Source organism: Petaurus breviceps, unplaced genomic scaffold (assembly GCF_028583685.1).
Source record: "Petaurus breviceps papuanus isolate PSGF00001 unplaced genomic scaffold, PetGlider_PUasm1.0 176, whole genome shotgun sequence".
NCBI lineage: Eukaryota > Metazoa > Chordata > Mammalia > Diprotodontia > Petauridae > Petaurus > Petaurus breviceps.
The window spans coordinates 21,094,570-21,119,615 of record NW_027185771.1 but is presented as its reverse complement, the minus strand read 5'-3'; the positions used below and the strand labels follow the sequence as shown (position 1 = coordinate 21,119,615).

General features: G+C 36.8%; 1 protein-coding gene across 1 annotated transcript in view; it reads right to left on the bottom strand.

The window, feature by feature from the left end:
* Positions 1-25,046, bottom strand: part of CDH11 (cadherin 11) — a 221,777-nt gene that overhangs the window by 34,396 nt on the left and 162,335 nt on the right. Inside the window, exons 3-7 of the mRNA XM_069085834.1 lie at positions 22,272-22,674; positions 15,319-15,613; positions 13,469-13,588; positions 9,617-9,784; positions 3,786-3,973 (exon numbers count right to left, since the gene is read on the bottom strand). Coding sequence (XP_068941935.1) covers positions 3,786-3,973; positions 9,617-9,784; positions 13,469-13,588; positions 15,319-15,613; positions 22,272-22,496 — 996 coding nt within the window. The 5' untranslated portion in view covers positions 22,497-22,674. The remainder of the gene's footprint in view (positions 1-3,785; positions 3,974-9,616; positions 9,785-13,468; positions 13,589-15,318; positions 15,614-22,271; positions 22,675-25,046) is intronic.

Genomic DNA, 25,046 nt, shown 5'->3' with positions numbered 1-25,046 from the left:
GATAGATAGATAGATAGATAGATAGATAGATAGATAGATAGATAGATGATAGATAGGCAGATAGATGTTCTTAATAACAATTTGCTCTCTCAAACATTTATTTGAGAAAAAGAAAATGAATCTTCAATTATCAAATAATCAGGTGAAGCCCTTCAAGTTGCTTTTGCTTATTTTGCAGGTGTTGGTCTATATAACCTTTGCCCCTATCCATTATTTCTTGGAAGGAAAACATATTGGCCATCTGGAATCTGATAGAATATACAGACTTGGAAGTCTAGGCACAAGAATAGTGATGCCAAGTCAAATTTTGACTCTGCACTCATTCCCTATGATGTTGGGTAAGTGACTTCCTTTCTTTGAGCCTCAGTTTCCTGGTTTATCAAATGAGCTGTTGGACTATGTTTCTAAGTCTTATGTTTCCTACTGGATCAGAATGGGGATTGGAGTATTGGGCAAAAAGTCATAGCAAAGTAGAAAAATTTCACTGGGTCTTTAAATATTTGCAAAGCACTTTCCTTTAAACAAAAACATGAGGGAGAGCATAAAAGTATTAGCATTCCCATTTGGAGATAGGGAAATTGCATCCCAGAGAGGATAAATAGCATGAAGATTATATAGCTTGTTGATTGTAGAGGCAGTATTCAAAAATAAAATTCCAGAAATTCAGGGCTGACCATGTTTTCTCTACCCAAGAAATTCCATTGGCTCCCTTCTGCCTCAGTATAAAATGAATCTATCTTTGTTGATGTTGTTTTTACATCAATCTTTTAAAGGTCCTTTATAACCTGGATTCAGACATTTTTTCCAGCTTGTTGAAATTCTTTCTCCCCATGCACTATATGTTTCAACAGAAGATAAGAAGCCAACTTGCTCTTCTCTGTACATAGAATTAGATCCCCTATTTCCATGCCTTTAAACAGGTGACTTCTCATTACCATTCTTCAAGCCTTTCCTCATACATCCCCCTCTTTTAAGCATGTCCCTCCCCAAAAAACCTAAGCTTAAGGGCCATTTCCTTTAAGAATCCCTTCATAAATCTTCAAATTGTTACTATCTCTACTCCCTTAAAAGAAAAGTCATTGTATTATTTTGCAAAATCTATTCTGTTTTATTTTTATCTATGGCCATGGTGTATCTTCCTGGTAGAAAGTAAGATCCTTGAAGATAGAGAGTATCTCACTATAATATTCATATTTAGAGTGACTAGTAGAGGAACTGATACATAAAATAGTAGGCTGTAATCACCTAAATGTTTGGTGATTAAAATTCACTTTATATTTTTAAAAATAACTTTCCTACTCTTTACTTTGAATCTTCAAACTATGTAATACAAGCTGAGACAAATGTTCTTTAAATAAATTAAATAACAGTAGCCACCACCTTAATCTTAAATGGTTGCTTTTTAGAAAATTGTTCCTACACTTGGAATAAACACAGAATCAGAGGAGAAGAATGTGCAGATTAATCATATGCAGAAAACTCATTTGCAATGATGGAGCTCCATGGGGTGATTTAAATGTTTCAAGATTGTAGAGACACTGTGTGTTTATGCACTGAATGCATTGAAAACAGGTGACAACCTTTGCTTAACCAACCATCCAATTACATCCAAAGTGAAGAATGGGATTCAGGACTAGTGTATGTCAAGTGCTCATATGTCAGTGTCAAGCACTAAGAAGAGTAATATTAATTAGTAAGGGAAGCTGACAGTATCATGCCAGATGTCATTAGCGCGGCCCTCATTTCACAGTGAAAAACTCCAAATTATTTCTATTGCATCAGGCACACAGGGGCTTGGAGGGAAGAATATTGTACGCACTGATCTTCTTATCTATGGGGGCAGCTAGATGGCAAAGTGCATAGTGTGCCAGGACTGGATTCAGGGAGACATGAGTTCAAATTCGGCCTCAGATATTCACTAACTGTGTGACCCTTGTCAAACTGCTTAACTCTGTTTTTCTCAGTTTCCTCAACTGTAAAATGAGCTGGAGATGGAAATGGCAAATCATTTCAGTATCATTGCCAAGAAAATCCTAAATGGGATCACAAAGATTGGGAAGTGAATGACAGCAACAAAAAAAAAAATAAAATAAAATGGGAATACTAGTTAGATTACCTAATACAGGTTGCTATAGGAAAAAAAAATGTTTTGTAAACATAAAATCTATAGAAACCTAATCTTTTATTATCATTCATGTTGTTGTTATATTTTTTTTTATCTAAAGCCATTTTCAACTTTATCAGAATTAGAGAAGGAAGTGACACAAAGGACCATTGATATCAAATGATTTCTCAAATGTCACTCAACCAGTTTCCCAGCAGTTGCACTCATTTAGACGGAACTCCATCACAAACCCAGGAAACCTCATTGTTGGGAACATTATCATCCTGAGAGTTTGTATCAGCCTTGGTCACATCCTGACTTAAGAGTGGGACAAAGAAGACCTACCAAAGCCTCCATTTAAAAATAGCTCCCCAGACAACTATCTCTTGATTTCCCACCAGTTGCACTCTTTTGTACTGGACATTATCATCATCTCCTTTGCCTCCCTTCCTTAATCTCCTTTCAATTTCCTTTCATTTACTGTCTTCCCGTGTTAGATTTAGAGCTCCTTTAGGGCAGGGACTGCATTTTACTTTTCTAGTGCTTAGCAGTGCTTGACATGTAGGTGCTTAATAAATGTTTACTAACCGAATGACTTACTGACTAAGCGGCAGAGCTGGTATTGGAAACTGCAGTTTCTGAGTACAAATTCAATAATCTTTCCACAAGAGTAGCACTTCCATTCTCTAGGTTTTACCCCTCTGCTTTCCCAAATCTCTTTCTTCTTTGTAACCGAGGTATTTTCATCCTATTTCTATCTTTTGGAAAAGTACTCCTTAATGTTTTTTTTTTCCAAATCTAAATCTAACTCTACAAATTCTGCATAGATAAAAACCCAACATCATTCACCTGCTCCTCTATAACAAATAGTTTCCTCGTCCTCTCAGTTCCAGTTGACCTCAATATTTCTTTTTCCATCTCCTACTTCTTTATTGATTCTTCAAATTAATTTTTATCAGTGTTGCAATCCAATTTTCACCATTACCCAGTGTATCTTAATATTCATGGAGCACTATCCAGTTGAAAATGAATACTTGATTAAAACCAAGGTAACCCTATCACTCAATTCCGATTTCATGCCAAATATGCTTTGAAGATTGAAAGGTGTTGATTTTTCAAGTGGTAAGCAGTTTCAAAAAATAAGTTATATAATATACTATAATTGGGTCATAATTTTAAAATGAAGTTGATTTGATTTCTCTTTTAAAAGTTCCTCCTTTCTCTGTAGTCCTATAGAGTAGCGATTGTAGATATGTGGTCCTGGGACCCCTGAGGATGCCCAAGACCCTTTCAGGAGATCTATGAGGTAAAAACTTCTTTCACAAAAATGGTATTTTTTTACTTATAATATATTAAATTTTGATAGCCATAACCAACATTTAAAAATCTATTTGTGATCCTCAGGTAATTTTTAAGAGTATAATGGGGTCCTGAGACCAAAATTTTGAGAACCACTCTTGTAGATGACTCATTAGTCTAGCCCAACAAGAAGTGACAGTTGGCATTAAAGTTCAGTTTCATGAATAATCTAAATCATTTGCACATACTCTGGTTAATCCTAGTTGATTCTGGGGCATAACTTATTCTAGATTTTTCAAGGAATGATGAGAGAGGGGAAGAAATTATTAGATGGGGTGAATGTTCACATCAAGATAGATGGGAATATTCTGCCTCTCCTCACCTTCTTAAGCTTCACCACACCTTCCTGTGTTTCATAATCTGTCGAAATTTCAAACAGCTCCATGCCATCCCCATCAATGATATTATAGGTTACTAAGCCATTTTCTCCAATATCTGGATCTTTGGCCTTCAGTCTTCCTACTTCTTCTCCTGGCACAGCTGCTTCTGACACAGACATCTGGTATACACCTAGAAGAAAAAGAAATACTTGTCTTGTTTTGTTGATACTGAAAGACATCTTGCTTTTCATATTTCAGTAACGTTCTCCTCCCACCACTATCTGTTCCAGTGGCTCTATTTCTTAGAAGACTATTCTCAATGAGGAACTGTGGTTAAAAAAAATCTATCTTTCCTTGGCCAATATTAAGGTAATGGGTACCTTTATAAGCATTTTGTGCTCAGGGAAGAGAAGCACAGTTTAAAACTTTTCAAAATTGAACGTGTCCATCAGACTTTAGTATAAACACTGATTTTTTTTTTTTACTTTTTGGAGGGCAATTAGGGTTAAGTGACTTGCCCAAGTTCACATGGCTAGTTTTTGTGTTAAGTGTCTGAGGTCGGGTTTGAACTCAGGTCCTCCTGACTCCCAGGAAGGTGCTCTAGTCATTGCGCCACCTTGCTGCCTCCAGACACATAACTTTTAAAAAGTCAGTTTCATCTACGTGAGCATTTTGAGGAGGTCTTGAAGAGACATGTAATAATTTAGACATTACATTAGCATGAGTTATGTGAAGAATTTGAAACTCATATGGATTGAGTAAAAAAAAAAACACAGGAAAGTAATAAGCAAATGTTAAACAAATGTTCTGTTATACATTTCAGATGATGCTTTGAAGGAATAGATTACATGAAGTCTAGTAAAGGCATGGTAGATGGTAATATGGAAATACCAAGTATCCCAAGTTACATTTAGGATAGAAAAATAATTCTCATTCACACTGCATGTTAGGAAATAATTACATTCTCATGCAAATACAATGCATATATAGTTTTTTTAAGCATAGTAAGCATTAAATAAATAGCCAATTTAATAAATTCTTCCCCTGAATTCAATGATAATTGTGATAACTTATATTAACTAATAATAATTAATGCTATTAATACTCTTAATAATTCTCTTCTACTTTGGATCTATCCTGGAGGGAAGATTGAGCAAAAATTCTCTCTCTCTTCCTATACATACATTGATTAGCAAATGACAAGACCCAAGAATTAATTACAAAACCACCTTCTGTCTCCTATGATTATGTGCCTATTAATCACCCTTTCATACATCAATATCTAGAAGCATCAAGAGTAATAACTGCTTAATCAATCAATCATGTGAGCATCATCAACATGTTCAACATTGTGTGAGGATAGATGGGAATAGAACAGTAGGATATGGCCTATGTAATTAAAAATTTATTTGGGGATAGCAAAACTTATGCAACACAAGACCAACAATGTGTTAAAAAAAACCCACATCAGTGAGGACTAAAAAGTGCAACATATAATCAAATAAAAGAGAGTACAGATCAAATTTTAAATATAATAAAACTCTGAAATGAGGACAAACAAGCGTGAACTTTGGCAGGTGGAGATGGTTTCTTGGATAGAATGAGATGTCAACTGGGCCTTGAAAGCCAGGAAATATTTTCATAGTAGAGAAAGGCAGGGAAGGCATTATTAATATTCAACTGATGGTCCACGTTTGTTGAACTGGAAGTCCATCAGGCAAATGATAGAGAAAGAAAAGAACCTTCTCTAAGCTATCACAGTCTTCAATTTTGTGTAAAGAGAGGGGACCTACCGTATTGAATAGAATGGCAGCAGTGATGCCAGGAAGATGTAGTTTCAGGTTCTCTTAATACTTATTAGACATATCATCATCATCATCATCGTCATCTTCATCATTTAAAGTTTATAAAGTTATTAATAATTATATCCCAAACAATGCTCACAATAATCCTGGTAATTCTGTGCTATTATTATTTCTATTTTACAGATGAGAACACTGGAGCAGAGAGATTGAATGATATACCCTGGAACATACAGCTAGTAAGGAAGAATTTGAATTTATGTTTTCTTGGTCTTACTCCAGCTCTAACACTATTCACTGTAAAATCACTTAACTTTCCAAGTTTTCTATTCACATCTGTCTGTATCTAAGTTACAGATGATCTACAGATCTGCATCAGTGGAATGGCTTTACACAGTGAGTTCTGTACAATGAAAAAAATATAGCTTCTGACCTAATATGTGAACCACACCAAAAGCCAAGAAGCCAACAGACATAGAGTGGGGAGAGAATCACTCTCCATTCTATCTCTGAAGGTAACTTGGTGTATCGAAAGAGCATTGACTCTTAAGGCAGAGGAAATGGGTCTAACTCTTTCCTCTGATGGTTGCTGCATGAATAGATAGAATAGAATAGATAGATAGATAGATAGATAGATAGATAGATAGATAGATAGATAGATAGATAGATAGATAGATAGATAGATGAGACTGTCTAGGTCATATGTCTCCCACCAGCTATGAATCTATAACCTGTATATATTGTCTCATTGTATGGCAGGCAGCAGCATTGGAGAGAGATACCTGCACAAAGGGGTCAGTAAATTCTCATATTTTAACATTTGCTATGTGAGCTTGCATTTGCCTTCTTTTTGTTCATTCATTTTGTTCAGTCATTTCAGTTGTGTCCAACTCTTCATGACTCCTTTTGGTATTTTCTTGGGAAAGATGCTGGAATGGTCTGTCATTTCTTTTGCTAGCTTGTTTTCCAGATGGGAAAACTGAGGCAGAGTTAAGTGACTTGGCCAGGGTCACACCCCTAGTAAGTATCTGATGCCAAACTTAAACTCATGAAGATGAGTTTTCCTGACTCCAGGCCTGGTGTTCTGTTCACTATGGAGCCACCTAGACACTGTTTTGACTTATACATGCCTTTAGATTTTTTAGTCTTGTCCCCACTGAGTCCCTTCCTTTAGATTCTTTAGACTCTTTACCTCTTCAGTCTCTCCTTAGAAATCTACTCTTCTTGAGGAAACTTTAAAAAATGTCATATGGGAATCTAGTACAAGCAGATTTAGAGTTAGATAAGAGTTAAGGGCAAAGTTTGACAGCTCAGTATTGGACTTGGAATTAAGAAGACCCGAGTTTGAATCCTGCCTCAGATGCTACTGACCATGTGACCTTGGGCAAATCATTAGCCTCTTGCAGTCTGTTTCCTTGTTGGTGAAATGGAGATAACAACTGCATCTACCACTGAGGGTTGATGTAAAGCAGACATTTCAAACACAGGTGAGTATCAGGAGCAAAATTAATACGTATTTGGGAAATATTTACCAAAGGTAATGAAAATATAACATAGATGATGTGAATATGTGATTTTCTCTATCAATACATGGCTCTTAGGGATCATTGTGTACTCTTTAGTTTCCTGTATTTTGAGTTCAATATTTTTGTTTTAAAGCACATTATAAATTTTACATCTAGCTACTATTATGCTAGCTATTATATTTTCTTTCTTTTGTTTTTTTAAAGCAATCAGGCTTAAGTAACTTGCTCAAGGTTTCACGGCCAGTTATTTCTGGGTGTGGTGCTGAGTATCTGAGCCCGGATTTGATCCAGGTCATCCCGACACCAGAGCCAGTGCTCTTACTTGCTGAGCCACCTGGCTGTCCCTAAGCAATTAGGGTTAAGTAACTTGCTCAAGGTTACACGGCCAGGTGTTTCTGGGTGGGTGCTAAGTGTCTGAGCCCAGATTTGATCCCCAGGTCATCCCGACACCGGAGCTGGTGCTCTTACTCACTGTGCTACCTGGCCGCCCCTAGCTATTATATTTTCAATCTTAATATTCATCATGTTCTAGACTTTGTTGAACTTTTGGATCATAACAAGACCTTAGGATCAGGATATTAAGAGACTGCATTCTGAAGGAATAGTGTTAAAACAGAAGTAGGTTCCATGGTGGAGACACCTGGGAAGCAAAGTGGCAGGACTGGAGGCAGGAAGACTCATCTTCTTGAGATCAAATCCAGCCTCAGACATTTACTAGCTGTATGACCCGGGAAAATCCCTTAAGCATGTTTACCTCAGTTTCCTCTGTAAAAGAGAGAAAGAAAAGGCAAACCACTCCAGTATCTTTGTCAATAAAACCCCAAATGGGGTCATGAAGAGACTGAAATAACCGAAAAACAAGAATATTCCATTGTATTTTACCAAACATCGAACACTAGGTACTGCTGACCCTCTCTTCCTCCTGACTTTCTGTGATGTTGTCCTATAATGTATGCCTCCCTCTCAATCAGATCAATTCTTCTAAGGTTCTTTTTGCAGTGCAATCATTTATGTCCTTTTCCCTTTGACTAGGGCTTCCCTAAGGCTATGCCCTGAATCCATTCTATTTGTCTCTGTACTCTCTTCCTTTAGCATCTCACTAGGCCCCATTGATTTAATCATCTTCACTTTACATATGAATCCCAAATTTACATACATTTTTAGGCATGATCAATATATTGATGTTTTGTTGGACTATATGTGTGTGTATATATATATACATACAATATATATATACATACACATATTTATTTCTTAAAAGGCACTGCTTTTAAGGGATGGTGAGTGAGTTCATGGGTAGTAAAAGATATGCCAAAAAAAATGTATAAGGCCATCAATATAATAATGTTTAAAGTTTGTAGAATGAAATAGAAAGAAGCCACACAAGTAGGGAAATAAAAGTTTTGTTATGATAATATAATATTCAATTTAATATAAATAATATAATTTAATTAATTAAATTTAATATAAACTAAAAAAACTTTCAGAAGTATCGAGTTTTACAGCTTTTTTATTGCCACTTTTGTTGTTTTACTGTATATTGAAATTTTCATGTTGACAATTATTAACACAATGAAGAAAATTATTTTTAAGGGTACATGCTATTTTAAAAAGGAGTGAAAAGTATAAATTTTGTGGTCAAATTCATTCATTTGTTGCACAAGCATTTATCACACAACTAATAGATAAATGATGTCATGCAATATTGTGGGGATATAAAAAAAAAATGAAATAGTCCCAGTCCTTAGGGACCTTATACAAAGGTTCTAATACTAGTCCCAAATAAGGCCTGGGTCTGTGAAATGGACACAGGTCAGAAAGGTCCAGGGTTACATCTTGCAAAGGAGGTGAGTCTAATCATTTCATAATTCCCCTCTAGACTCTCTCTACCAGGCCTAAGGCACACTGTACCATTATAATGGATAGTTTCTATGTTTTGAGGACCAGGTTTCTCATTTCATCCTTGAGTTTCTTCAAAATTCTAGCAGATTCCATTTAGTCTTAGCAGTCTACTTTGAATTAACTATTAATTTGCCTGGTCCATAGTAAGCCCTTAAAAATACTTGTTGATGTGATATTTTTTTAAGATTATTTTCTATTGACTACTCTTTACTCTAGTATTCCCAACTTGTCTATATCAGGGTCAATTGAGTGTGTGAGGGGGTGTCCCCAGTTCTATCCTCAGATGAAAACATCTATTTCTTAACTGTATGAGTCATCATGTTCTTTTTACCTCACTATACCTTAATGAACTCTGACATATTCTTTACATGGTTTCCTCTCTTTGACAGCTTGAAAGAACTCCTTGGAAGACTCAAGACAAGGACAGAGTAGGGCCCAGGGATGATTCATCTGGGGATTATAATTCCTGAGGTACCTATGTCATGAGGTTGTTATGATGAATAAAAACTAGAAATAGAAGTTGTTAGGATTATTACTAAGATAATAATTAATGAATAATATACTAATTACTAACTATTCTTTTAAAAACATCTTAGCACTTACTCTGTGGAAACTTTGGTGGGTTGTCATTGACATCAGTGAGTGTAATTGTCACTTTGGTTGTCCCTGAGAGTCCACCCATGTGTCCGCCCATGTCCTTGGCTTGTATTACAACGTGATATTCTTCCTTGGCTTCTCTGTCCATGTTGGGAAGTGCTGTTCTGATTATACCTGTAGAGATAAGGGGGAAAATATAGAGAGTATAAACCATTCATCACTGGCCATTTAGACACCCTAGAATTACATGAAAATTTCATCCTTTCCCATCTCCCCATCCCTATAAACTGAAGGATTATCAATTCTCTCTCTCTCTCTTCTCTCTCTCTCTGTCTCTCTGTCTCTTGTCTGTCTCACACATGCATGGACACACACACACCTCAACACAAGCATGCATAGATATACCCACAGAGGGGCCAATTAGATATTACAGCTGTCAGGAGATTTGCTTGCTTTAGAGAACAATCACAGGTGCAGCCATGAGCAGTGAGGAGGATGCTCCACTCTGCTATATCAGCTGTCACACAACGCAGCTGACGGTGCTAAGACTTCTTTCAGACCATTCAGGGGAGCTAGATAGTAAGAAGAGGGCTGGTGTGGTGTTTTAATGCTGGGTAGAGTCTGGCTTCTGACATGAGCAAACACGGTGCATAGCAAGGCTCTGTGAGCTGGGCCCCATGAGGGGAGGGAGGGAGGGAGGGAGAGAGAGACAGAGAGAGAGAGAGAGACAGAGAGAGAGAGAGAGAGGAGAGAGAAGAGAGAGAGAGATGGAGACTATTTTCCAGCATAATTGGGATTTTTTTTTCTAATTTGATTTGATTTTTTTATGCATTTAAAAGCAGTATTCTGAAGAATGACCCTCCGATTTTAGCAGATTACCAAAGAGGCCTGTGATACACAGACAAAATTAAAAACTTCTCATGAATGGAGTGTATGGTAAAAATGAAAGAAACAAATGAAGAAGGAGATGAAAAAGGCTAAATCTTGTTTCTCCTCTTGTGTTGCAAGATTCTGGATACTAATTAATGGTTGCCTCCACTGCCTACAATAGCTTGGCCTGGATCTAGAGAAGCTTCACTTTATTCCCTGGCAATATCCTGATCAACCGCTATGCCCCCTGGACAATAAAGCACAGTGCTAAGGACTCAATACTTTTAACCCCAGAACTACTGATCTAAGACTCCTACTGGCCTCATTGGTAATTGATTCAGTGGCCCAAAACTTCTAGGCTGAGATCTAATCAAGCTTCATTTCACCCCCTGGATATCTCCTCACTAGCTGCCATGGGTATACTCTCCATACCACCTTTCCAATTCTGAAAGCATAATCAGATCAACTATACTGTCTATATGTTATCCACCCTATTATAAGCTCCTTGAAGGCAAAATCAGTCTTCACTTCTATTACAGAGGTTGGTACATAGTAAGAACCGAATAAATCCATCCTTTTCCTCCCTCCCTCCCTCCCTCCTTCCTTCCTTCCTTCTTTCCTCCCTCTCTCCCTCCCTTCCTTCCATTTATTCACTCATTTTTCCTTATGGTACATGGGAATTTTCAAGCATGACTGTGTCAGCTCATTTGCTCGTGCACTCATATAACCAATGCCAGCATATTCAGCAAATGATAAAGAAGCTTTGCTATCAGATCAAGTCAGTTGCTCTCCACCTTCATGCTGTACCCAGCTCAGCTTGCTCACATTTTCCAGTGCCAGGTGCTAGAAGAAATCTGGGGTATTTATGAGTGTTGATATTTTCCTCATCTTAACAGGAGGTAAATTATCGTTGTGAAATCTCTGTTCAAAAACTCTAAGATAGAGTTTCTCCAAAGATTTGCCAAGAGTTTTGCTAAATGGGCCATGGACGTTGGAATATAATGCTCCTGAAGATAAAGGTTCATAACTAAACGGTAAGACAAATGTCTACAAACCAGTCAAAACTGAGTGCTACAAAAGCATAAAGAACAAGTGTGGCCCCAAAGAAGACATAGGAGAAAAAACCTCTAGCGTTCCTTTGCAAAGGTGGGAGAAAGGGAAGTCTACAAGTTTGGAATATTACATATATTGTCAGTTTTTTCTTTATTTAATGGTTGATTTTGCTGAAATTCTTTATCTTTTTGTTTGTTTTGTTTTCATTCTTTTATAATGGCAGTGTAAGTTCAATGTAAGTATGCAAAGTGATTTGTCTATCAGTGAAGAAGCATTTATTAAGCTCTTATTATGTTCAGGAACTTTTCTAAATACTGCGGATACAAAGAGAGGCCCTCAACATGTTTAATTTTAAAGAAAGAGAAAATGTGTATATAAATAGGTACATACCATAGAAAATATAAATAGATAGCTATGTATTGCAGGGGACAGAATGCTATACTTTGAGTCAGGAAGATCTGATATTGGCTTCTGCCTCAGACACAGCTATGTGACCCTGGGAAAGTCGCTTAACGTCTCTTAGCTTATTTCTTCATCTGTAAATTGAGGTTAATAATAATAGCCCCCTCCTTCAGATGGGAATTATTATTTAATAAGAGAGCATAAGGTCATCAACACTGTTACAAGTTTGCCAGACTTATTTTTTCCCTATTGTTTCTGAAAAAAAAATGTAAAGTGCTTTGTAAACTTTAAAGATCTTTATGAATGTTAGTTTTCATGCAAGACACATTAAGAGGTAAACAGTTATCAAAGAAGCTAGAGGTACTAAGCAAAGGTCTCCTGCATGAGCTGGTGCTTGAATTAAGTCTTTGAAAAGGACCCCAAGAATTAAAATCATTTCTTTGTAAAGACCCAAATCAGTTTCAAAAGGGCAACCAAGCAATCAAATGTATACTGCTTTATGGGATACACACAAACACACACACACATAAAACTACAAACTTCTCGTGAATGGAGTGCATGATCAAAATCAAAGAAACAAATGAAGAAAGATTAAAAAGGCTAAATCTTGTGTCTTCTCTTGTGTCACAAATTCTGCTATACTAATTGATGGTTGCTATGTGTGTGTATGTATATGTTTGTGTATGTATATATATGTATGAATGCAGATGTGTGTAGATGTTTATATATGTACACGTATTGTATTTGTATATGCAGTATACATATATAAAATACACACGTATGTGTGCATATATATATACGCACATATATACACATGCATATACAAGTAGGTGTGTGTGTATGTGTGTGTGTGTGTGTGTGTGTGTGTACAGAGAGAGAGAGTTTTTAATATATCTCCAAGGGATAAGTGCATAGATTTCAGGGCATTTGTGAAGTTGGATGAATAAAAACACAATTCTAATTTCACTAACGACCAATGGAAATACAGTATTTCCCTCAAATATGAGTTGTTTAAAGCATTATTCTGCAAAGAGGTCCATAGTCTTCACTAGACTGACAAAGGGGCCATGACACAGAAAAGGGTTTTAGAACCCCTGCTCTGTAGGCTTTAGCGAGAAGCAGAGAGGCGATATAACAGCAGGGCACAGTAAGTAGATAGAGAGTTTACTTCAAAGTCAGAAAGACTAGGGTTCAAATTTTCCCTCTGCTGTATCCTGTCTGTGTGACTGTGAAGCATACCACTTAGCTTAAAACTCTAGCCAAATGCAGCACTCTAAGGCTATAAGTTGTAGAGAAAGTGCTGATCTTAACTGGGAAAGACAGTTCTTGGCGGTAATCTTACACAAATAAAATTGCCCACAGTCTGTACCTTACATACAGTCTTATGAGAAAATAGACCCCAGACAATTTAGTTGTCTACTCCAGAGCTAACACATGCTTGAGTCAGCCATATATTCTGATTGCCCCTTGGCTAATGCTGGATTAGGGTCAGAGAACAAAACCATGCAAACTCTTAATTTCAGTCTCCCATACCTGTTTGTGCTTCAACAGAAAAATAGGGCTGGCCTTCCAGAATGCTATAAACCAGTTTAGCACTGTTTCCATAGGTAGGGTCATCAGCATCTGAAGCTGTTACTTGGATCACAGATGTACCTGAAAAAGAAGACACATTATTTTGCCCAAATCACCTAAGTCATACAAAGTATGTATTTATAGTTGTGATTTCATTTCATAATTGAAAAAAGAAAGCCAAGAACATCAATCCAATGCATTTGTGTTTTTGCATTGGAATTAGAAATGTGTTCAATTTAATTTTTATTAATTAATAAAATATTTCTCCCCCATTCATCTCTCCTAATGAAAAAAGAAACAAAGCACATATATTTTAATTAGTTAATTCAAACATGAAAATTATATATTAATGGTAAATTCTACTACATTTGGTAGTGAAATTAATGTTACAAATATTATTGTAAAAAACATTTCTGGAATCATAAAATTGGACCATTCAGTAAATCAAATAATTAAGTACATTTCCTCCTCAAGAGTGTAATAACTGATAATTAATGATGAATTACTTTTCAGGAAAGGACAGGATGTAATCTTCCATCTGTAGCAGTGTAATGAATATATCATTTTATTGTGGCTTTTTGCATATAATAAAATTGCTAATCCTACTTTTTAATTAATTTATTGCTATAAATATTGTCCACAATGTTGTTCCCTGCTGATACAGAAATCATATCTTCCCTGTTCAAATGGGATTGGTAGCCATCAGAGAAAAAAAGAAGACAACGAACAAATAAAAAAAAAAACAGTCAACATCTGTTGGGTTCCAAGGTCAGCATCTGTTGGGTCAGACTCTGGAGTGTTTCAACCAAAGAACTAAGTAGGAAATTGATTTGTCATCTTCCCTCAAAAGCCCTCAATGCCTCATTTCTGGTGTAGCCATTGGCTGATGAAGCCCTTGAACTGGAGTATCTGTGTGGGAAAGTGACATTCTGTTGCAATACGGTGGCATGATGTGTCAAGCCTAAAATAGCACAGAATGTAAAACCAGTCTAATCTCAAAGCCTTTACTATTCCTGTGCTAGGAATTGTGCAGGCTCTTTTGTCGCTAGTCATTCAAGTAACCTATACCCAACTATTAACTGCAAAAACATTGTTATTATTTAATAAGTGAGCATAAGGTCATCAACACTGTTACAAGTTTTCCAGACTTATTTTTCCCTATTGTTTCTGAAAAAAAAACCTGATGAGAGATAAAATATTATAAATCAAGTCTAATAAACAATCATTTATTAGCCATCTATTGTATACCAGACACTATACTAAGGGCTGATAACAAAGTGGTAAGGTCCCCAGGAGCAATGATTTAAATAGGTAATTGACCAAATATTCTTAACATAGAGGTTTCTCTATATTTTGGTAGGGAGAAGTCTGTCTAGATTATGACCTCAGTGCAAAATGATATTTCATAGGGGAAGAGTATATGGGGTAGATTTGTATTCAATGGAGCTGCTTATAGGATCAAATGTATGAATCTGAATGAATTAAATTAAATGTGCTAAGGGAAGAGGTAATTTAATGCTGCCCTCCAGGGAATCCTTTAGCAGGGCAAATATTCCTCAAATAATGCAGATTAAATCCCTTTGATTTATGTTACATAAAATTTTATGTTATAATGTTGAATTCATTTCATATAGGTCCCAGCTACATCTATTAGTAGTACCTTCATAACTGTCTGAAAGCCACCCCCACTTATTCCCTCTAACAAAAACAAGTCCTACTTCCTGAATTGTGGTAGTTTGGGGAATGCTTACTGGTATATAAATAAGCCCAATGTTTAAAAGGATGAAGAAGAAAAGAAAGTAGGTACATACCCACATTGGACCGCTCTGGCACATTGGCATGGTAATTTTCATGTAGGAATTCAGGAGGGTTGTCATTGATGTCCTGAACTTTTACAATGAATTCTGAAGGTGGCTCCAATGGTCGATTGGTATCTCTGTCCACAGCTTGTGCCATCAGCGTATACTGGGCTCTCTCTTCTCGGTCCAGTGTCTTGGTTGCGTGTATGTTCCCTGATTTGTCATCAATAACAAAAATGGTTCCCGCTCCTTCACCTGAGAGAATGTATTTAATGTTCCCATCACCAGAATCAATATCAGAGTGGAGCTAGGAAGAGAAAAAAAAAGATATTTGTGACCTTCCAACACAGAGTATATGAGCAAATAAAATAGGAATGAAATGGATGGGTCAGTGCTGAAATAAAGCCTGATTGACTGTTCCTATTAGACAATAGGGTGTCATGATTAAGAAGTGATGGCTTGAGCCAAAATTCTAAATAATCCAGGGCAACTAAAGTAGGGGAGGGAATAATTGGGGAGGGGAAAAATTCCAAGGGAGCCTAATAAATTCTGTGCCAATTATACCACAGTGCATAACATTTTAACTTTCTACTTCACTCTGATATGATCTACATGACAAGTATTATCCAGATTGAAATTTATTCAACACAATCATAGATACAGACCTGGGATGGGTCATAGGACTCATCTAGTCTTAATCCCTCATTTTATATACAAGGAAACCAAGGGCTGGAGAGATGAAATGAAGAAAGGCAAATTAAATAGCAGAGGCAGGATTTGAACTCAGATATTTAAACTCAAGGGTCTATTCCCTCCATTGTGTCATGATTTCTGGAACTTGATCATATCACATGGGAAAAAGAACTGGATAGTGAACTTTCACCTTTCTTAGCTGTAATACTAATGTAATCCATGCTATGTTTTACAAGTGCAGTTTTGATGTAGTATCCCCTTCAAAATCTTTCATGGTTCCCTATTATCTACTTTATCTAGTACATTCATAAATAAAAATAAAAATGATAATAGCTCACATTTATATAATATTAGCATTGGCATAGGACTTCACTCAAAATTAAATTTAAATTCCCTTTTCAGATGATCAAAGATCGGATACCAACTTACTTTTCCCATTTTGTCTCTTAGTAAATTCCTCTATGTTCCAGTCAAAGCAGATTACTAGTTATTTTCTAAGCATAATTTATGTTTTCCTGCCTTTAATCCCTAGTGTAGAATGGAGTCTCCATCATTCTAACCCATCACAAACCTATCATTAAAGGATCTGTTTAAATGTCACTTCTTCCACAAAATCTTCCAAGTTCTAAACAGGCAATGTGGTTGCATCCTCTTCTCAACTTCCACCATACTTTGTCGGCATTTCTGTTATAGTACTTATCATACTCTGCCTTGGATTACACTTATTTCTATATATGAGCTACTTTAATATGAGCCCCTATATATCCGGCACTAGAGATATTAGAGTACAATACATTGCCTTGATTAGATGACAATAAGAACATTATGAAGAACCCTGGATGTCACATCTAAGGTATGGCATTGATAAACTGGAAAGTATACAAGGGAGGGTGTCCAGAATTTTGAGGGACCTTGAGTCCATACCAAATTGCGATTCATTCGTGAAATCAGGAATGTTAGACATTGGAGAAAACTTAGCAAGGACATGATAACTGCATTCAAATACCTGAAGGCTGTCACAAGGAAGGATTTAATTTCAGCCCAGATGGATTGGTTGAACTAAGAGCAATGGGTGGGAACTGAAAAGATATACATTTAAATGGCATCAGAGGTATGGGGAAACTTCCTAATGGAGCTACATTACAGAAAAATGGGTTGTCTCTGGAGATAGTGGTTTCTACCTCACTGGAGGCATTCAAGCAAGAGCTTTTATGGCACATTGGCCACAGGGGTGTTGGGGGTGGTGTGGGAGGAATCCTTCAGGAATGGGTTAGACTAAATGGCCTCTGAGGTCCATTATAATTACGAGATTCTATGTGATTCTGTGAGATGTAGATAAAGACTGTTTTCTTAATCTATGTACTTCACACAGCACAACAAATGATCTTGATATAATAGCCTATAAGTGTTTGATGAATGAATGAATACATTAGTATCTTCCAGGGTGTCAGTGATGGCATTCCAAATGGATAACTTTCTCCTCCTACTCAATTGACTCATTTTATACAGTATTTTAGGGCTTCCAATTTTTTTTTCTCCCAAAGCATTATTTTTCCCCCCTCACAACTACTGTATAAGGTAGTTAGTATAAATATCCCTGTCCTATTTTACAAAGAAAGAAACTGAAGTCCAGATAGGAAAAATGACTTTTCAGGAGTCACATACAAGTGACTCTTAATGCCAAGTGTCATCAAAGCCAGAATAAGAACCCAGCTCTCCCCAGACTCTGATTTTAGCTTATTTTCTACTATACTATGAGTTCCAAGACAAAGAAATCCCTATTTTCCCAAAGACAATATATTATGTAGACTTTCGCTTTATTCAACCCTAACTACTCTAATTACATTTCAATCTTTATTTTTCCTTATTCTAGTCTAAGTGGGAGGAAGCACAGACAATTTGTCCACAGGAAGACATTGAGGACACTTATGACTCTATCCACAGACCCATGGCAGTGTCCAAGATATCTAGAGGTTTACAAAAGCAAATTATCATAGGACCATGAAATCTTTTATAGATGTCAAAAAGAAGCAATTATGTAGTTAAGCGAGATTTGACAAAGTACTCTAGTGGGTCTGTGCAGGTAACTTTTCCATCACTCAAAGAGAATGCAAACAGTATACTTCTCACACAATGTTTTTAAATGAGTAGAGATCCAAGGGAAGTGTGTTTGTGTGCACGTGTGTGTATGTGTGTATGTGTGTGTGAGTGTGTGTATAGTGATTGGATAATTGATTTCATTGGTAGAAGGAACTATTGACTGAGAATATTACTTTTGCAAATGCAGGTCAGCATTTCCTCTGTAATATATGCCCTAGAAAGCTTTCTAGGTCACTGAGAAGTTAACCAACTTGCCAAGGTACACAAAGCCAGTAGTCTTGTCTGAGGAAGACTCTTTGTTTCAAGTTTACCTTAGGGCCTCGATCTCTCAATATTTATTTCTCTCTCTGTCACTCTGTCTCTCCCTCCCTCATATATAAATACACACATGATACACATGTACAATTCATATCATGTCATGCACGATGTGACACACATGTATATGTATATAACATGTATTATATAGGCATATGTGTGTATGAACAGAATATTTACATGCCAACATTATATATTATAAGTGCTAATTACTATGTGTGTTTAAAAGTTAAGATACATCAAATTTATAAAATAAAATTGTGATAGAGTGGAAACGACACTGGATACGAAATCAGAATACTATTCACTGATCCATTGATCAGCATTCACTTTCTTCATTTGAACACTGGCTTTTGAACCCCCACTATGTACAGAGCATGGTGCTCTGCATTGTTGGAGGGGACTGCTATGTGATCATACCCAGGTCACTCGCTCTCTCTACTTCTATGTAAAATTGTAAAATGAAGGGATTGTACATGCTTATCTCTAAGGTTTCTTTGAGTTTTGGCATTCTGTGATCTACAGTCCCTTAGAGCTCTAAACATCCTAAAGTTCTGAAATCCCTTCCAGACAGAGTATCACATATTGTTCTAAGGCTTATTAAAGTTCTAACAAAATATTCTAAGATCTCTTCTGGCTGCCACATTCTCTATGTTCTTATGTTCTGTATTCTAATGTCCCTTCCAGTGCTAGCCTTCCATGGTTTTGTGAATTCAAAGGACAGTGATTTTATTAAACAAATTCTCTTCCATGCCAAAGGGATGCCTTTAGGTAAAAATTACAAATAATAGTTGGTGCTCAAGCAATATATTTCTAAGATAAAATTTAAAATAATTTTTCAACATATGGTTTGCTTTGAGGTATTTTTGCAAGAAAAATGGACACTAAACACTTTTTAAATGTTGTATTGTTTTCTAAGCAAAGATCAAAGATTGCCATTATCTTTAGCCCTTGATTGCGGGTAACTGAAAATACAACAATTTTCTTTAATTCTTTTGCAGTCTGACTGATCTTACTGAGATGGTTAGGTAGGTCTGATTTCAGTTCTCCTCTTAAATGTGGGACAGTGGTGGTGTCATGGAAAATGCAGAAGAAATCAGAAGATGTGAGTTTTAGTTCTGGCTATTTTACTGGCCATTCAGGGTAAGCTATGTGCCTTTTTGGCATGTCAGTTTCCTCATCTGTGAAGTCAGTTTGCGCTATTATTTCTAAAGCTAGTACTGTTTATGTGCAGACACCATCCTTCCACATCTAAGATTCCTATCAGTTCACACATTATATGTTCTTAAGTCCCTTCCAGTTCTTATAATATAGGACTACAGTAGTTCATATATTAAGATCCTTTTCACTTTTAACATCCTATAATTCTGTATTTTAATTCATGAAACTTCTTGGGAATTAAATAGATATATGTGTATATATATATATACATGTTTGTGATCACCCATATTATTAACTTTTGAAAAATATTTTAGATTCTTCTCATTTCACTGACAGCACTAATACAGATGAAAGTTAGATATAAATTCTCATTTGAATCTCATAAAAGGGGATTTGTACTACTTCCATTTAATCAGATATGATTTACTATTAAGCTCCACACAAAAAAAAGGAGTTTGGTAAATCATTAAAAGCTATCAAGTGAACCAGGCATTGGTTTTTTGCCAATTTCCAACCCTAAGGATTGTGAACTGTTTTTTTTTTCTTTTTTTAATATTCAAATACAAATTTTCCCCACTTTAACAAAGCATGAAACTTTCATGGTGAAGTTTTACTTTTGATACCAATTATAAATATTTAAAAGTTGGAGATTGAACAAATCAGCACCTGCTTTTAAGTTAATACATGACATAGAAACCACTTTGCCAGAATCTGCAAAGGAAGAAATACCTAGTTAATGTAACCATATTTTAGAAATCCATTTCCATTGTCCAAGCTAAAATGATCTTACTTAAATTTAATCTTCTATTCTCTTGTCCTGTCCATAGTGAAAATTCAGAAAATCTCTTCAATATTACTTAGATGTGTTCTGATTTTGTTGCATCATTATCCCTCCAGGGACCAAGACCTTTAACATGCCTATCCTTTATCAGTATAAATAAACAAAATTATAGAATCATTGAATGATGGTATCTGTGCTTTGGAATGAAATTATTAGAAGTCAGAAAAAATAGATCTGGTAAAAAATATGCGGAGTAGTAGCATCCTGGAAGACATTTTTAGAAGCCAAAGATACCTCAATGCATAAAATATTGTTACTATAAGGAATATTATAACATAGAATGTCAGATGCTGAAGTAAATATACAATGTCAAATTTGGAAAAGAACTGTTCGCTTTCCTCACTGCAAACCCCAGTCACTCTCCTCCTCCCTGTTTTCCCAGTGTATCACCCCTTCTCCACCCTCTCTTGTCTGTCTTCAAAATCTTGACCCTATAATTTACCAGCTTAACTCGATACTACTCATTACTCGAGTCCCTTGACCTCTCTTCACCCATCCTTTTTCAAACCACAACCCTTGATTACAATCTATTTTCTCTACTCCTACACATGTGCCACTGCCCACACAGGAACTCACAAAATTTTGCTAATTCATCTGACAAAAAAAATATTATGTTATGTGATTTTCACTGGGGCCTCATTGCTATATAACAATCATTTTAGCCTTCCCTGATGGCTGTTCTATCCTATTCACCACAGTCTCTGTTCCAAAACATTTTTTTTTCTCCTTAGGCTACTTATATCACCTCTTCCTTTCTCCCTTTTAGCAGGGAACTTTACTTCATAAATCACTGGGGAAATAAAAGCTATATTTTGGAGGTTTTCTCTACTCACATGTTCCATACATCACGGCACTTTTAACATAATCCTAAACTCTCTCCAGTCTTGGAGAAAGAAGTGATCCTTTTCTTTCTCAATAAGAACCTATCTACCGGTGCACTTTATCCCATCTCCTCTGGAAAATCACTCCTTTAGTTATCACTCTTCTTTCCCTCTACACTTTCTCCTCTCCTCGCCCTCTGCTCCACCTCCCCCAATTTTTCATCTTTTCCTCTATAAAATTGCTTCTTCTCTTCTGCTTGCAAACATGTCCCAAATCCCTAAAAACAAAACCAAATGAAACAAAATATTCCATTTGGCACTACCAGCTCCTCAAGTTTTTCTATCATTTTCTTTTTCATACTCAACATTCTAGGGTGGGCTGGTGGGGAACAGTTTAAATACCATGAATCTACTCTCTCACCTCCCTGTTCTTCTCAGTCACTTGCAGTCTGGCTTTTGACCTCATCATTCAAATGATATTATCACTAACGTCAGCAGTGACCTCTTAAGTGAAAATTTTACCCATCTTTTTTTCAGTACCAAACATCTTTGATATCTTTGTAGCATCTAATACTTCTGACCATCTTCTCATGCTAGAAACTCTCTCCTCAGTGAGTTTTTGAGATACCTCTCTTTTTTTTTGGAGAGAAAAAGGCAAGGCAATTGGGGTTAAGTGACTTGCCCAAGGTCACACAGTTAGTTAAGTGTCAAGTTTCTGAGGCTAGATTTGAACTCAGGTCCTCTTGACTTCAGGGCTGGTGCTTTCACTGTACCACCTAGCTACCCCTATAACTCTCTTTCTATAGTTTTGGAAATCTATATATTCCATTAAACCCAGATTTTAATTCTGATTCTACCCCTTGCCATCTGTGTGACATCAGGTAAATCACTTAACCTATCTGGGCTTTGTCTTTCTCTAATGGCTTTTCCAGCTCTTATTCTGATACTAACATCCTATGACTATAGACAGTGAAGGCTAAGGTTCACAGAACCACCATGAACATTGAAATAAAAAAGTGAATTCAATATCTTACCCTGCCAACTAATACAGGATCTGGTCCAGTGTACTCCTCAATTACAAAAAACTGATTCCAGACCCAGCCTCTTTTGGAACGTTGAAGAACCTGACCTTCCTTTCCTTTTTCATGGTGAGCATGGAGAGGCCTTACATGATTCAGCTTCTCAGTTGAGAATGCCTGGCTGTTTGCCAGCATTCCCAGGCAGACCAGGATAGCATGTAAACAGTAGTTCTCCTTCATTTTTGGTTAAGTGAGAGGCACAGGAGTATCTCTGTAAATCCAGCCTTTGTACCCGGTGCTCTAACAGTCTTCAACCTGGCAGGCCACGCAGCACTTTCAAATGGAACCGTCTCCAGACAGAATACCACCATTCAGGAAGAGCATCACCTCAATGCTGTGCACCTTCCCAATTTTGCCTCTGAAAGGAAAAGAAAAGAACATGTCAATGACTTCATAGTCAAAGAAATCCGCATATCCATTAGCAAGTATGCTGCAGAACAGGGCAGTGGGGTAGCATGAAGGAAGTATTTTAGAACAGTGGTTCCTCAAATCAGTAGCAACAATCAAATGATCACAGTTTATTTTAACTGGGTCTGGTAACCTTTGTTATTGTTCAGTCATTTCAGTCATGTCTGACTCTTCATGAGCCCATCTGGGGTTTTCTTGGTTTGCCATTTCCTTCTCCAGCTAATTTTACATTTGAGGAACTGAGGCAAACAGGGTTAAGTGACTTACCCAGCTAGTATCTCAGGCAAAGTTTGAACTCAGGTCTTCCTGACTCTGGACCCAAAGCTCTATCCCCTGTGGTGTCTAGCTGCTCCAATGTTACTCAGGGAAGATTGAAATTGTAGAATTAGGCTACTGGTATCATCCAAGCATATTGATGGGTATAAAGATGATAAGTAGCTGAGGAAGTCAAGAGAACACTAGACTAGAACAGAAGACCTGTCTTTGTCAGTTTATAATCATTGTTTTAAAACCAGATATTGTGCTAAGGGCTGGGGGAGCAAAGAAAAGGAAAAACAGTTCCTGCCTTTATGAAGCTCACATTCTAATGGAGAAGCAAACATGAAGAGAACTAGGTTCATAGATATATATGCAAAGGAGATGAAAAGTCAGAAGGAAGGCACTATCTGCTGGAGCGGACCAGAAAAAGACTTTTTACAGAGGGTGGGATTTAGAGTGGAACTCATGGGAACCAAAAAACGGCAGCCGTGAGAAGGGAGATCAATCTCATCTCAAACACTTGTAGCTCTGTGTGCCTGGATAAATCATACAACTTCCGAAGTCTCAAACTCCTCCTCCTTCTCCATAAAAGGAGGATAATTACAGCACCTACCTCCCAGAATTGTGGTGAGCATCAAGTGACAAAGCTCCTTGCAAACTTTAGAGTGTTATGCAAATGTGAGCTGTTTTAATGTTATTGGAAGACAGGTTACATAACTTGTCCAGGCTCATCCAGTCGATATTTGTCAGAGGAAGAATTTGAACCAAGGTCTTCCTGACACTGAGGCCAGATTTCTACCCCTCTGGCATCCGGCCTTAGCGCCCCAGGAGACTCGGGGAGACTAGAATGTTCCAGACTAGGTTTTTACACTGACGTTGGAGATTGAATTTTCCTACTACTGGGGTTTCTCAAACAAATGAGTAGATCAATTAAAAAAAAAAACAAGCAAACAAAAGAAAACAACAACAAAACCTATGTATATAGAGAGCACGGAGCATGGAATCACACCTTAGTCTGACTATTTTAGTAGTCATAGGAACTTTCAAAAGACCTTGGACCTTTTGCCTTAACTAGAAATTTGATTAATTTGGGGTACAATGGGAGGTGCTACTTCTTCCAATCATAATTATTCCTGGTAGCATGACTGGCATAAAGGAGAAAGCCCTGTATGTGGATTCAAAGTATCTAGGTTCAAATCTTGGCTCTCAGTAGATTTGTGATCCTGGGCAAGTCCTCTCTGAATCTTGGTTTCCCAAATAGAATAAACTAATCCCTAAGTGTTTTTCTAGGGTTATGTCTCTACTATTCAAAAATACTTTGTAAATAGCAAGGTAGTTCTAATAATGTGGGGGATTATTATTAAGTTGGACCAGGATCACTATACTAAAACTACACAATGCTCTATGGATTAAAACACACACACACACACACACACACACACACACGAAGAAAGAAACAAGAAGAAAACTATTACATAGGCTTGCTTCTTTTCTACCTTTATTGTCAGAACTAGAAGAAATATCAGAGGACATTTAGTTCAATTCTTTCTTGAGTAGTCATGCCTCTTCCAACACCCCAAATAAATAGTCATGCATTCTCCCTTTGAAGAGCTCTGGTAATATAGAACTCCCCTACAAACAAGGCAACTGATGCTATTTAAATTTTATCTTAAATATCTCCTTATGTTGACTCAAAATATACTTTCCTTTTACTTCTGGACATCATTCCAAGTTTTACCTTATGCCGCTGAGCAAAACAAACCTAGTCTTTCTTCCACCTGATTGTCCTTCAAACATATGAAGGCAGCTGTCTTGGCCCTTCTAAGTCTACATGTGAGGCTAAACACACTTTGATTCTTCTATTGACCTTTGTATGACAGAGTTTCTAGTGGCTTTCAACATCCTGTTCTTTGCCTCCTGGATACTCTCTAACCTGCAAATGTACTTTCTAAAATACGATTCAAGAACTAGTTGTAAACCTCCAGCAGGGTTCCAACCAGGGTTGTTAAACATTTCTTCTAACTCTCTAACTCTCTCTCTCTCTCTCTCTCTCTCTCTCTCTCT